General features: G+C 38.2%; 1 protein-coding gene across 8 annotated transcripts in view; it reads right to left on the bottom strand.

The window, feature by feature from the left end:
- The window catches only part of LOC135195565 (uncharacterized), a 332933-nt gene that overhangs the window by 27505 nt on the left and 290443 nt on the right, over positions 1–14985 (bottom strand). For 6 of the 8 annotated variants that reach the window (XM_064221846.1, XM_064221844.1, XM_064221849.1 and 3 more), the window contains 6 exons: positions 4086–4224; positions 3207–3331; positions 2592–2807; positions 2038–2152; positions 1428–1545; positions 1–20 (listed from right to left, as the gene is read on the bottom strand). The exon at positions 1–20 is cut by the window's left edge. In XM_064221846.1, the coding sequence (XP_064077916.1) occupies positions 1–20; positions 1428–1545; positions 2038–2152; positions 2592–2807; positions 3207–3331; positions 4086–4224 (733 nt within the window). The remainder of the gene's footprint in view (positions 21–1427; positions 1546–2037; positions 2153–2591; positions 2808–3206; positions 3332–4085; positions 4225–14985) is intronic. The other 2 variants (XM_064221847.1, XM_064221851.1) reach the window with 2 other exon arrangements.

Below are 14985 nucleotides of genomic sequence, written 5' to 3'. Positions count from 1 at the left end.
AGGGATAGTCATGAGGCTTCCTGCAAATGCACAATGGATGATGGCTTTTGGATTATCAATGCAATGTTAAACAGAGGCAATAATTTATAAGCAAAGAGCAATATACATACTACAAAGGGATTAGTGACATCTTTCAAAACAGCTAAGGCTACTGTAAAAAGTACACATATTAAAACATATTTACACATCACATAATTTGGACCTAACTCAATCTCACTTCTTGGCTAGGATGGTAAGAATGCACAACAAACAGCTAGTGATTAATGTGAGATTCCTTAGAAGTAATGGCAGTTTGGATGAACATGGCAAATAATGTGAAGATATTTTCCTAAGAAAGGTTTACGTAATAGTACGTAACTTACAAATCAAAAGCACAATGTTTGATAATCTACCAATCTCATTTGAAAAAAAATATCTAAAAACATAATTGAAAGATGAGGTCGACCTTGTAACCATTCAACAGAGAGATTCGAGTGTCAAACATGAATATACCATAATACGTCTCTTTCCCCTCCTGCAGAGGATGTACCAGAAGGATGGACTCTTCTAGTTCCCAGTAAGCTCTTAAGAGATGAGGTTGCTAGCCTCAAACCCCTTTTCTTAACCCTAGCTGATGCTGGGATCCAGGTGTACCATAAACGTACACATATGACGTAACTTCTGAATATGACTTCAAATACATTTTTCTGGTGAATTTAATAATAAATTTAATCCGTCTGTTATATATAACTGTAAATTCATAGTGCTTTGCCCTCTAAGTGCTCCAAATAAATTGCCATACAATGCTTGGACTGGCTTTGTTAGTTGATGCAAAATTACCATATGGACTTTATCCTAAGTGGCCTGTCAAAGCCATGCATTATCAGTAATGCCTACTGTACTTTCATACACCCTTAACTAAAGTGAAATGCTATATAAGTACATATGGTATATAAACCACATACTGTACTACCTAATTAGAAATGATTCTACAAGAAGTGATTCACACAAGTGAAGTTATATTTCTACAAGAAAACAGAGGACTAAGTCATTCACTACATATACAGACAAATCAAAGGCCTGTCATGGCTTTGTAACTCACTTTCCAGTTGTGAAATCATGAAGATATTATTAATATGGTGTTGCACTGTGTGGACTGTGATTGAAAAGTATCTACGCAGACAATTTTTACTAAATGTTTAGACTTTTCTATACATACACTGTAAAACCCTTGATACAAAAATAAAATAAACATAAAACATGACTGAACTCTCTTGAAAACCAGCAAAGCTAAATTCATCTCCTGAATTCCAAGACAGAAAGGAAAAAATCATGTACTATGTGACCTAAAGGAAATCAGTCTATAATTTCTAGTGCAACGTACTATACCAAAAAATATACTTACATGATTGTAAGACTCAAGGTATGACAAAAGAAAAGCTACTTACTGATGGAGTGAAACTTGGACTTGAGTGTCTCGGTGGGGATGTTGATGGCGTGAAGCAGGAAAAGATACGCATACACCAGGAATATTATTGATCCAATATACAGATACAGGTAGAATCCCTGCAAGTGAGAAATTACTGCTTCACATTTCTTGTATGATACGTACTATAAAAGTTTGTTCTGATATATATAATATATATATATATATATATATATATATATGATGTTAAAGTATACATAGCGTACCTTTAATTAATATTTCATTAAATCACATTTAATATTACTCACAATGCAAACAATCATTTGGAAAACACAAGAAAAAAGCTTCCTGTGAATATAATTCCTCACATGTGAGACAATAATAAAAATCAGCTTCAGTCTGCGATGTGTGAACTAAGATACAGATTTACGTAAATAAATGATATACAATACTGTGCTCATCTTGAAACCTGCGATGGAAACAGATTGCATCCCAACACATCCAGTTTGAATGACGTATAAGTCTGAATGACGTATAAGTTTGAATGACGTATTAGTTTGAATGACGTATAAGTTTGAATGACGTACAGTCATCCTAATCTAAAAGAACAATAACAAAAACAAAAAACTTACATTGTAAAAGGTTACTGGTATGTCATGAGAGATGACCTCTGCCGTTGGGAATGCCATGCCCATCACAACCAGTAGTTTGCCGTACAGGGCACTCAGGCATGCAATCAGGGAATCGCTGAAAAACAGAATGTAACGTCCACAAAAAACATCAAAACACGAAAAAGAGTCAGACTCTCTTATTTGTTACAATAGGAGCCACAATTTATTTTCACTTACTGATATCACCATTACTTTACTTTAATATCATATTAGCAAAAAGTGTATTTTCAAAATTATGCTGAATTCTAGATAAACTTGGTACATTGCAAAATTCTACGAGTCATTGCAAAAGCTAATTCATTAGGCAACTGTACAGTCAGAACAATTTTTAAAAAAACAAACGTAGCTAAAATCTAAAAACACAACAGCTACTTAGGAAGTTGTCCACAACACAAGAATCACATATACTACAGTACAAAGATCTTTAGTGTTAGATGCAAGACAAACTCTAATTACTCCCAAGGAGGTTAATCATGATCATCAGACATTCCCACAGTGCCATGCTCTGTACTGACTTTCCCTCTTGCTTCCAGTCCAAGACAGATGGAGCCAGGCTGTTCCTCGAGTTGCTCCTCTGGATGTTATTGGTGGAGTTGGACCTCTGGAGGTTCGTCTGACTGCCGAAGCGCTGGTGCATCTCACTGATGGAGTGTCTCCTGGTTTTCTTAAAAAAGGCACCGTCCAGGGATGGGTGGCGCCCATCTGGGAGGGTCAGTGTCGTCATGTTCAACCTGGAGAGGGAATGCACAATAACCACTACTTCAAGAGAGACAGTTGCGGGCTACAGTAGTATACCACTACAGAGAAAGATAGCTAGATGTTCAAGTACGGGCTTCTGAATGCTTGTAAGAGGTGAAAGGGGAGAAATGATACTGTAACTCCCACACAGATACAGATACTAGAATACTCAACGAACCCAGATCGAAGTATTTATTTTATAGCTGTAAATCTACCCCAAATCAAAACATTGTTAGTACAAACTACTACTACTACACAGTAACCTACATCACATCAAGTTCAAACGAGAAATGAATCCATTAGTACTATAGTGCATACGACCCTCCATGAGGCAAATCTACCAACTCCTGGGTTTTATGAATGGCAAATTTAGTTACAGAGAAAGTACTGACGCTAACTTATCAGGCCGTGACGACGAACGGTTGTCCTCTATGTTATTAGCGGGCGTGGGAGGCGGGGCAGGCGTGGACTGGGCGTTTGGAAAGACTGGGCCGTTGGGACCTGGTGCGCCCAAACCCTGTTGGTAACCGGAAAGAAAGAAGGTAAATTTGTACATTAATACCGCAGACATGACGTTCCAATAAGCTTCCTGTAACTTTGTAACAGTAAATGTTATGCTGATTTCGGTATGACGTTCTTATTAGACATATTGCAGACTTGAACGAAGCATAAAAAAAACTCCAATAACAAGTTGCTATTATAGTTAATTAAACCAAAAATAAAAGGTTCAACTGAAGACAGTTACAATATATATAAGAGAGAGAGAGAGAGAGAGAGAGAGAGAGAGAGAGAGAGAGAGAGAGAGAGAGAGAGAGAGAGTAAGTCCAAGATGCTATTATAGTAAAAGCAAAACAGAAATAAAGGGTTAAACAAAAGACAGTTACAATGCATAACAATTATGCCTATACTCAAACAGAACATTGTATATCACATAAATACAATACAGTGGAGAGAGAGAGAGAGAGAGAGAGAGAGAGAGAGAGAGAGAGAGAGAGAGAGAGAGAGAGAGAGAGAGACCCGAAGGATTAGATATTTTTACGTGGCTAGGAACCAATTGGTCACCTAGCAACGGGACCTACAGCTTATTGTGGGATCCGAACCACACTACATCGAGAAATGAATTTCTATCACCAGAAATAAATCCCTCTGATTCTGCGTTGGCCGAGCCGGGATTCGAACTTCAGACCACCGGATTGGCAGCCGAGCGCGAAAACCACTCGTCCAGCGAGGAACTGGGGAGAGAGAGAGAGAGAGAGAAAATGGAAACTTACAGTCTCATTATCTCCCTGGCCGGGGTTTATGCCGTTTGAGTCCTCGGGAGAAACAACTATGTGGGGGGTTCCAGGCGAGGGCAACAGTGGCTGGGAGGGCGCTCCTTCCGCGGGCTGGTCTCCGTGCACTCCAACCCACCTGGAAGAGACAGTAGAGATTAACTGATTGAATCATTTGAAGTGGCGTTACACAGCAACCGAGGATGGACGTTTAAGGCGTGAGAGTTGGTGTGCCAAAGGGTGCCAATGACACACGAGGCATTCCAGGGGAAGCGGTTAAGGTTGAGGTTAGGTCAGGCTATATAGGCTTTTGACGTCAGAGCTGAAGGCCGCAGCTGCTGGCATGCTCGCTTGGAAAAAGCAGTCTTGCTTTATTTACCAGAGAGCTATTTACATTTCTACCCGTTTGCAGAATCTCTCTCTCTCTCTCTCTCTCTCTCTCTCTCTCTCTCTCTCTCTCTCTCAGTATATAAACATAAATGAATGCTACAGATACATTACAAACACATATTTACAATTTGTCAATATCTTCATTTAATTCAACAACCTAGTATAAGGCGCAAATTGAAGTACATTTATATTTATGCCTCTCTCTCTCTCTCTCTCTCTCTCTCTCTCTCCTCTCTCTCTCTCTCTCTCTCTCCATTATACACATAGCTATATTTACATTTTGTAAACTGTTCACATGCACACACCTTTCTATAAAAATACATAAAGACTCTCTCTCTCTCTCTCTCTCTCTCTCTCTCTCTCTCTCTCTCTCTCTCTCTCTCTCAACATAAACCGAAAAATACATACACGTTATAGACATGTATTTACATTTTGCCAATTAATTCACAGAGAAGCACCCTGTACACACAGCGTACAGAAAGGTATTGATACGTACGGCGAGCATGTTTAAGAAATTGCCAGGCGGAAACAGCAGGAAAATTGTTGTATACGATTGGCATTCTTGTTTATAAACAATTTCTTTAATGAGATACAACACTAATATACAGTTGTGTTTCTTAAATGGGATACAACACTAATTCCTAGTTTTATAGAAAAATTTTGGTCACTTTTTTTCTAAAGCTCAAGTTCGATTATAGGTACATAAATATTTATTGATGGGCCGATTAGAAGATCAGTTGAAACATATAAAAGCTAATTATTAGATGTGTATAATATATATATATATATATATATATATATATATATATATATATATATATATATATATATATATGTGTGTGTGTGTGTGTGTGTGTGTGTGTGTGTGTGTGTGTTTATTTTATCTTCATCTGATTTCTGCACTGTCTTTGACTCTCTTATAAAGCTCCCACACTCCACCCACCCACCCAACCTTGGCAAAAAGAAAAAAAAAAATTAATTAATTCTAACAAGTAAGTAAGACGCTACCCGCGTCTATCCTATGACGTCAGAGGTTGACGTCACAAACGCTGGAAAAAACAAATTGGCGAGAGGTCTAAGTCGAACGAAAGGGTGGAAGGGGCCCAGTCAGTTATAAGGACAATGACGAGGCTAATGTTTTGGAAGGTTTTATCTGCAAGGGGGCCAGCAGAGAGTAGTTCACTGGCATCTTTTATTCCCAGAGCGTCTAGTACAGCAATGTTAATGTTTCTGCCCAGCAGCGGGAAAAGAAAATGGCCGACATTTAACAGTGCAATGACGAAACAAAGAAGAAGGAGTTCTTGCGTACTGCTGACCTCGCCAGAAACCAGGTGATTCGCTATACCAGTTCTTCGGATTCATTCAGAGCCTCCTCAAGAAGATTTCTATTAAGAAGTCCCGAGGGGAGGAAGAAGGCAAGGAATAATAAATGGAATCCATCTTGTGATCAAAGGCCTTCAGATATATCCAGGACCGTAGGTTCTCCATTACCCTAAACCTTTCATTCTTCATGAATGTTGACGAGATATGCGACAGATCCTATATACAGATATCCTTGGCTTTATTATCTGTAGAATTATATTATGAAGTCCCGAGTGGAGGAAGAAGGCATGGAATAATAAATGGAAGCCATCTTGTGATCAAATGCCTTCAGATATATCCAAGATTGTGGGTACACCATTACCCTAAACCTTTCATTCTTCATGAATGTTGACGAGATATACGACAGATCCTGTATACAGACATTCTTGGCTTAATCTGTCATTGCGGACTTGACGCCACCAGAATGCATTAGCCTACGTACAGAGATGGGAGTTGAAGATCTGTCTTAGACCTGACTTTGCTAACCTTTCTACTTTTCACTGACACCTGTATAATTTATATCTCCAGAATCTGATTTTTAATTTTTTTTTTTTATTTTTTTTTTATTAGTAAACTTTTTCGCCCAGAGGATGTCGCGCAGTTGGAACTTCATAAGTTCAACTTGTATTCTAATATTCTACTTACAATTTTATTTATTTATTTACTTATCTATTTTGTTAACTTATATGTTTTTTTATAATAACTGATCTCCTCTTTCTGTATTTCTCATTACCTCCTGTTACTCCGTTCGAATGAACACCATAATATTCAATGGAAGGTTGAATTTCAAGTCAGTGGATTTGCTCTGTATAAATGGGGTTCATCTTCTGAATAATAATAATAAAATAATAATAATAATAATAATAATAATAATAATAATAATAATAATAAATCCTCATAGTAACATGAGTCTTAAAATGGAGAAGCTCAAATCCACAGTTATGTAAATGTACATACATTTATATCTAAAACTTTAAAGATAGCTTTCGGGAATCTGTTCGGTTTCCCTTATCGATAAAGGGAACCGAATAGATTCCCGAAAGCTATCCTTAAAGTTTCAAATTTAAATATATGTACATAAGTGTGGATTTGTTTCTCCAATAATAATAAAATAATAATAATAATAATAATAATAATAATAATAATAATAATAATAATAATAATAATAACAATAATAGTGGAATAGTGGAATGGACGAAGGCAGAACTCCACAGCATAGATCAGAAAACCAGGAAACAAATGACAATACACAAAGCACTACACCCAAGAGCAAATACGGACAGACTATACATAACACGAAAGGAAGGAGGGAGAGGACTACTAAGTATAGAGGACTGCGTCAACATCGAAAACAGAGCACTGGGGCAATATCTGAAAACCAGTGAAGACGAGTGGCTAAAGAGTGCATGGGAAGAAGGACTAATAAAAGTAGACGAAGACCCAGAAATATACAGAGACAGGAGAAAGACAGAAAGAACAGAGGAACTGGCACAACAAACCAATGCACGGACAATACATGAGACAGACTAAAGAAACTAGCCAGCGATGACAATTGGCAATGGCTACAGAGGGGAGAGCTAAAGAAGGGAAGCTGAAAGGAATGAATGAAACAGCGGCACAAGATCAGGCCCTAAGAACCAGATATGTTCAAAAGTATGATAGACGGAAATAACATCTCTCCCATATGTAGGAAGTGCAATACGAAAAATGAAACCATAAACCACATAGCAAGTGAATGCCCGGCACTTGCACAGAACCAGTACAAAAAGAGGCATGATTCAGTAGCAAAAGCCCTCCACTGGAGCCTGTGCAAGAAACATCAGCTGCCTTGCAGTAATAAGTGGTACGAGCACCAACCTGAGGGAGTGATAGAAAACGATCAGGCAAAGATCCTCTGGGACTATGGTATCAGAACGGATAGGGTGATACGTGCAAACAGACCAGACGTGACGTTGATTGACAAAGTCAACGAAGAAAGTATCACTCATTGATGTCGCAATACCATGGGACACCAGAGTTGAAGAGAAAGAGTGGGAAAAAATGATAAGTATCAAGATCTGAAAATAGAAAAATAAGAAGGATATGGGATATGCCAGTGGAAATCGTACCCATAATCATAGGAGCACTAGGCACGATCCAAGATCCCTGAAAAGGAATCTGGAAAAACTAGAGGCTGAAGTAAGATAGCCTCGGGCCTGCAGAAGAGTGTGATCTAGAAACGGCACACATAGTAAGAAAAGTGATGGACTCCTAAGGAGGCAGGATGCAACCCGGACCCCCACACTATAAATACCACCCAGTCGAATTGGAGGACTGTGATAGAGCAAAAAAAAAAAAAAAAAAAAAAAAAAAAAAAAAAAAAAAAATAAAAAAAAAAAAAATAATAATAATAATAATAATAATATCTGCTGATCTGTAACTATTTCTGTCATGTAGCCCTAGGTTTTCCCATTATTTCCAAACATGGCCGTTGTATGTGAAAGCTTAGCACTTATACCTCTCGGCTCGTTTCATGTGATTCTGCCCACTTTCTACATAATCAGAAACCAATATTGACGACCGTAGCCCCTTCCGCTGACGGCTCCTACGTCAGCGGAGGTCCGGAATCTTGAGGGAATGACTGGCAGCACTCATTACACATGCCCGTCATGCGACAGTCCCCGAATGGTAAGACTATCAACAAGGCCCCTTTGACGCGTTCTTGACGATATCACCTGCCCTCCAGCGTAATGCTGTTATTCCTATCGGCCATACAAGGCGGGAATTACGGTTCCGGGAAAAGGGAGGTCTTCAGCAGTCAGCACTCAACGCATAGTCTCTGAGGACGTCAGACCTGTGATGTAAGTCATTTAATGAGGTACTCTGTATTTTACAGAGGTGTTCAAAGGGTTCTGCTGCAGTTTTCAGATCGTGCGAGATCGGCTGCAGATCTTGGGGTTTCCCAGGAACTAGCTTTGAGACCCTCCATCAAAAATAGAAAATCTATAAGGATAAAGCTGGGAAGAAGAGGAAGAAGAAGAAGAAGAAGAGGAAGAGGAAGAAGAAGAAGAAGAAACGAAATTTAAACACACACTTCTTTGTAGGGACACTTCAGCATTCTTTCCTTGCACTAATTCTCATTTTAAGCTATATATACTTATTATTTAGAGGTAGATATTATAAGTACATATAAATGATTACAATACACTAAGTATAAAACAAGATTAAAATTATATAAGTGTATGTGTGCGTGCATAACTGCAAGCCACTCTTCCAGTGACATAGAAGTTAATAATCGCCATTATCAAAACAAAACAAAACAAAAAAAACATTATTTGCCAAATTTTCCATATAACACCCAACAGGTATACATGTTGCTAGACTTAGCTGGCCTTATACCACAGCACGGGCTCTTGTTCCCCACGCAGCCATCCCCGCCCCCATCCCCCCATCCCCACCACCACCAACACCAGCCCAACGACTCCAGAACCCATAATCTCGACAGGCATAGCGACACGTTGTTGCTATAATTATACTTAGTTGGCCTTATACCAGCACGGGCTCTCGTACCCCAGGCAGCCACCCGCTTCCCCCTCCCCCCGACCAACGACTCCAGAACCCATAATCTCGACTGACTCCTTTACGTAAGTCACACCTATTTAAAATGTGACAGTGGTCATGGACAGCGATCAACGTCTTCCATGCGTAGCAGGTAAGGCAAGGCAGGCGAGGAGACTCGTGAGAAGGACTCGTTTTTCGATTTTTTTCTTTTGTGTGTGCCTCTGTGGGGCTGCGTCATATGCATATTCAGACTGTTATTGACGATGTGTGAAAGAACACACCTGCATGATGGTGACAACGAGAATGCTGATACGTTACAATTTTTTAATTCCTATTTGCATATACGACAAACACACAAATTATATATATATATATATATATAATATATATATATATATATATATATATATATATATATATATATATATATATATATATTATTTGTGTGTTTGTGGTATATGGAAAGAGATATTGAAAATGGTAATGTATCAGCATTAAATAAATATATATATATATATATATATATATATATATATATATATATATATATATATATATACATATAATACTTGGACTGATTCATAAAATTCATGTCGTCAAGTCAAGCGCTAGAATACCTTCGACCACTCGAAGCTTAGGACAATGAAGAGAGGGAGTTAGAAGGGTTGGACAGCAAGGTAGAAAGCGCCAGAAAATGAAAGATATGAAGTACAAGGATCTTGAGGTGGATAGCAAGACTGAAGAAAGGAAGTGGCGTGGAGGTAAGGTAAAAATATCTTGGGAGAGAGAGAGCAACGAGTTTTAAGTACTAACGACTAATTTATGGACAAAGAAAGTAAAGTCATAAAAAAGCAAATTATAATTGCATACCATAAGCCACCCTTCATCATAATTAGTGTTCACGTCATGGCAACCTTTACACTAAGGATTCCTCCTGTTTTTTCACCACTCGCTCGGAAAGGGCGCCACGCCCACTAATTAAAAACGTTCGGTCTCCTCTTGTTACCAAGCACCGCCTGGTTTATTTATACGTTGCCTGCTGGTCGCATTCTCTAGCTTGTTGCTTCACTGTACCTTTTTATTTATTTTTTTTCTTGGGGGGGGGGGGCGGGGGGGGGCGGGGGGGGGGAGAGAGGTTTGTTAATGCAGGTCAACCTTAGGTAACCAGACACATCAAGTGTCTGACTCTTTAAGTTGACAACATTCTCGCGTGTCAGTTTTTTTCCACAAAAAATAACTCATTTACCTACAGCTTCCTGTCTTATTTTTACAGGTCTGTCTTATCATATGTATCTTTAACTTTATATTTAACTTCACTAATCTGTTATGCAACAACTTTGAACGCCAGGAATGTAACAAAACTGGATGGTCCCACGAAAATCATACACACAAAACATCTTAAATATACTACATGTATGTAACCAACAATATAGGATTAAAAAAAGAAACCCACAAAATCAGTGTAACTTGTTTACTTCTAAGTATTTACATTTAATTTTACTCCACACTCGAGTACTTTCAGGCCCTATCTGTGGCCCATTTTTCAAGAGATGTTTGGGTTGTCAGCCTGGATCAAGGCCTGAAAGTACTCGAGTGTGGAGTAAAATTTAAATGTAAATACTTAGAAGTAAACAAGTTACACAGTGATTTTGTGGGTTTCTTTTTCAATCTTCAGAAGAAAACTGAAAGAAGTTTTTGTTTGGTTCAATATAGGATTCGTTCAAACCAATCAAATCCTCAGAGAAATACAAGTAAGAGACATCTCCTTAGACATACTCAGCACAAAGGATGCATTTATCTGGGTGCACCTCGTCGGGGTTCACGAGGTGTCCTGTGTGCAGCAGAGGGGGCCTCCTCCTCTTGGTCCTAAACATCCCGAAGACGAGCGCCGCCTGTCGAAATTCGTCAGTGCCAAGAATGGAGTGGAGGTACTTTCACTCAAAAGAAATCTCTCTATGATCCCGTGTTTCAGTTTTGTCCCAAATCTCGCTAATTACGTAATTCAGCGCAGTGCCATTTCCAGGAAAATCATTTCCAGCGGCACTGCAAAGATTTCGCCCGTATAAGAAACCTCAATGTTTATGTACTTTCACCCAAGAAATCTCTCTGTGATCTCGTGTTCCAGTCTTCCAGTTTTGTCCTAAATCTCGCTAATTAAGTAATTCAGCGCAGTGCCATTTCCAGGAAAATCATTTCCAGCGGCGCTGCAAAGATTTCGCTTGTATAAGAAACCTCAATGTTTATAATATAAGAAGCGGCTGCCACTGTGGTTGAATCAAGCTCCCCGCTTAAGATTCCAAAGTCAGTTCCTCGATAAAATCTTCGGAATTCCTTGTTTTGCTTATATAACTGCAGTTACATAAGAAATCTGATTACGTAAATGGTTAAATGACCACTGTCACTATGGTTGATAAATGATCTCGGTCAGTTTTGGACAAGAACTATCCCGCAGAACAAAACTATAGTCGCTTTGTCTCTACAGACAAAGAAACTCGACTGGTTTTCGAGACTGAGATCAAACTAGTCAAAATCATATGTACAACTCCTCAAAATTACGAACAGCAAACGATTCCGCCACACTTTAAACCTCAAGTATCTGGTTGTCAAAGTAATGTGATAAGTCACTAAACAAAGAGAAAAAATGTTAGATACAAAACAGGCTAAACGACTTAATTCATATATAAAAAAACACTTCGTTTTCCAAGCTCCAGAAAAGTCTCCATTCCAGCACTCCCGAGGACGCCTAATTTTTCATTCCGTGGACATTCCACCTAAAATGTCCACACTATTTTGACCTGGGCGGTGACGCGCACGGTCCACGCGAGGTGCAAATTGAGCCTTTGACCTTCAACGACTCTGAATTAACCTTGATTCACAACCACGTGGTCATCGCATGCCTCCAGCAAGCAAGAATAAGTGGCACTCGGGGAAAAAAAAAAAGTCACATCACGGTACGAGTCGATCGACAATTTTCCTTCTTCAGCGCTCGACTCGCAATTCAGGATTCCTGACGGACCACGTTTGAGGAGAGCGGTATATCCTTCGGGTAGGATAGAGGCGCGGCAGCCGTTGGCAACCTTGCGGGAGGAGTCACCTGGTCAACTGCAAAGACTTCCAGAAGGATCCAGCAGGATAGCTCCACCGTTGCTTAGTTCACTATAGCCAGGAGACGCTCAGATGCCAAAAATCACTATCATGGACTGCTTAATCTTTCTCTCTCTCTCTCTCTCTCTCTCTCTCTCTCTCTCTCCTCTCTCTCTCTCTCTGGAAGGTATTCTTCCTGGTGTCTAGACAAGCTTTTCTAACCCTTCACTTTTTATTTATGAATTTTGCTTACTCTTTGCAAGTCCTTTTTCTTTCATTGCAATTTTTGGTGAAAGTATTTATTGCGGGGACTATATAATCGTACTTAGCGTAAGACTAGGCCTCCTCACATCTTAAACTTTCTCTCTCTCTCTCTCTCTCTCTCTCTCTCTCTCTCTCTCTCTCCTTACTCTTTGCAAGTCATTTTTCTGCCATTGCAATTTTTGGTGAAAGTATTTATTGCGTGGACTATATAATTGTACTTAGTATAAAACTAGGACTCCTCACCCCTTAAACTCTCTCTCTCTCTCTCTCTCTCTCTCTCTCTCTCTCTCTCTCTCTCTCTCTCTCTCTCTCTCTCTCTATGAGCTGCAACCAGTTCTAATCTTGTAGGGGCAAGTCTACCATACCACGACAATATTTATGAAACTACTTTCGACCCAACCCCTATCTTAAACATAGCTAAAGTCCAAGCTGCTACATATACAATGATAAACTGACATTAACAGCGAGTTAGTGATAAAATTTCACTGAGAGTATCTTAGTGAAAATCATATAATCGAAAGTAAAGAGTATTTTCGGTCCTTTAAGACAATGAGTTTTGTAAATTATTTCTTCCGTGTTTTGTAGATGTTCACTTATATTTGTTTGATATTTATAAAAGTAATCTTTTTCTACAATTCTTTTCTTCTATTCTGTAGAAGTTGTATTCATAATAAAAATAATAATAATAATAATAATAATAATAATAATAATAATAATAATAATAATAATTATTATTATTATTATTATTATTATTATTATTATTATTATTATTATTATTATTATTATTATTATTAGATTATGTATTATGTTATTATTATTATTATTATTATTATTATTATTATTATTATTATTATTATTATTTATTAAAATAATGGCAGAATTTACTGAATAGATTTTATGCAAAAATCTCTCAATTCGTCTAATCATTAGAAGAATTGAGAGAATTTTGTATAAAATAAATTAAGTAAATTCTGGCATTATTCTCATTAAAAACATGTCTAACAGAATGTCTGTTTTCAGCATACAATTAATAATAATAATAATAATAATAATAATAATAATAATAATAATAATAATAATAATAATAATAATAATAAAAATAATATTATAATAATAGTAATTGAGTATCAACTATCAAATAAATCCAATCGAGCATTTTATCCTTAATACTAAATGCGTATCCTATTGCTACTCGTTTACATACGAAATAATCACAGAAGACAACGAGAGGAAGGGGCTACTGGTAGATGCCGGGATCTTCTAAAAGGCAGAAATCCTTATCTCGAATCGCTAGAAGAGGCTTCGACGTCAATGTTACCATAATGCACCTTCGATTTTTTTTTTTTTTTTTTTTTTTTTTGTCCGTTAGATAATATCCGTTTCTCTTGAAACAACATTATCAAGATTGACACAATACTCCCATTATTTTAGAAAGGAGGAGGAGGAGGAGGAGGAGGAGGATCCACTAACTGACAGGATGAAGTCCCTGGTGTCACAACATCCTTGAAATGATTGTCAAAAAAAACATAACAACAATGCCAGTGACTGCAACGCAGGTCTAAGTAGTTATCCAAAAATCAGACCAGTTGTGATGGGAAATAGCCAGTGACTGCAACGCAGGTCTAAGAAGTTATCCAAATATCAGACACCAGGTGTGATGGGAATTAGTTTATTTGAAGTTAATTCTGAGGATAACTTGTGAGTCTGGCTCAAGTCGAGGACGAAGCAATGGCGGTAAACTCAGGACCAACTAAGAGAGTAAAACTTGTAGGTAAGAGCAGCTGGGCGTACGTGAGGGAGGTTGAAAAAGAAAAAAGTAGCAGCAAGACGGACTCTATCCCCCCAGACGACTTGTGATCGCTGGTGGAAGGAATTCTACCAGCTCATATTAAAGGTGCCCTCTTGAGGATGAATGTGATAGCGGATGTTCTCGATGATAATGGATGCCCTCTATGATACTGGATTTTCTCTACGATAGTGAATGCTTCTTATTGGTAGTGGGTGATCTCTGTGATGGTGGATGCTTCATATGGAAGTGAGTATTCTCTACTCTGATAATGGATGCTTTTTTCGCCAATGGATGTTCTCTGTGATAATGGATGCTCTCTGTCGCAATGGATGTTCTTTGTGATACTAGGTTCTTTCTATGGCAGTGGATGTTCTCTGTGATAATGGATGATCTCTTTGGCAATGGATGTTCTCTGTGATAATGAATTATCTCTTTGGCAATGGATGTTCTCTGTGATAATGGATGATCTCT

The sequence above is a fragment of the Macrobrachium nipponense genome, chromosome 16 (genome assembly GCF_015104395.2).
Source record: "Macrobrachium nipponense isolate FS-2020 chromosome 16, ASM1510439v2, whole genome shotgun sequence".
In the NCBI taxonomy this organism is placed as follows: Eukaryota; Metazoa; Arthropoda; class Malacostraca; order Decapoda; family Palaemonidae; genus Macrobrachium; species Macrobrachium nipponense.
This window is presented reverse-complemented; position numbering and strand designations above follow the sequence as displayed.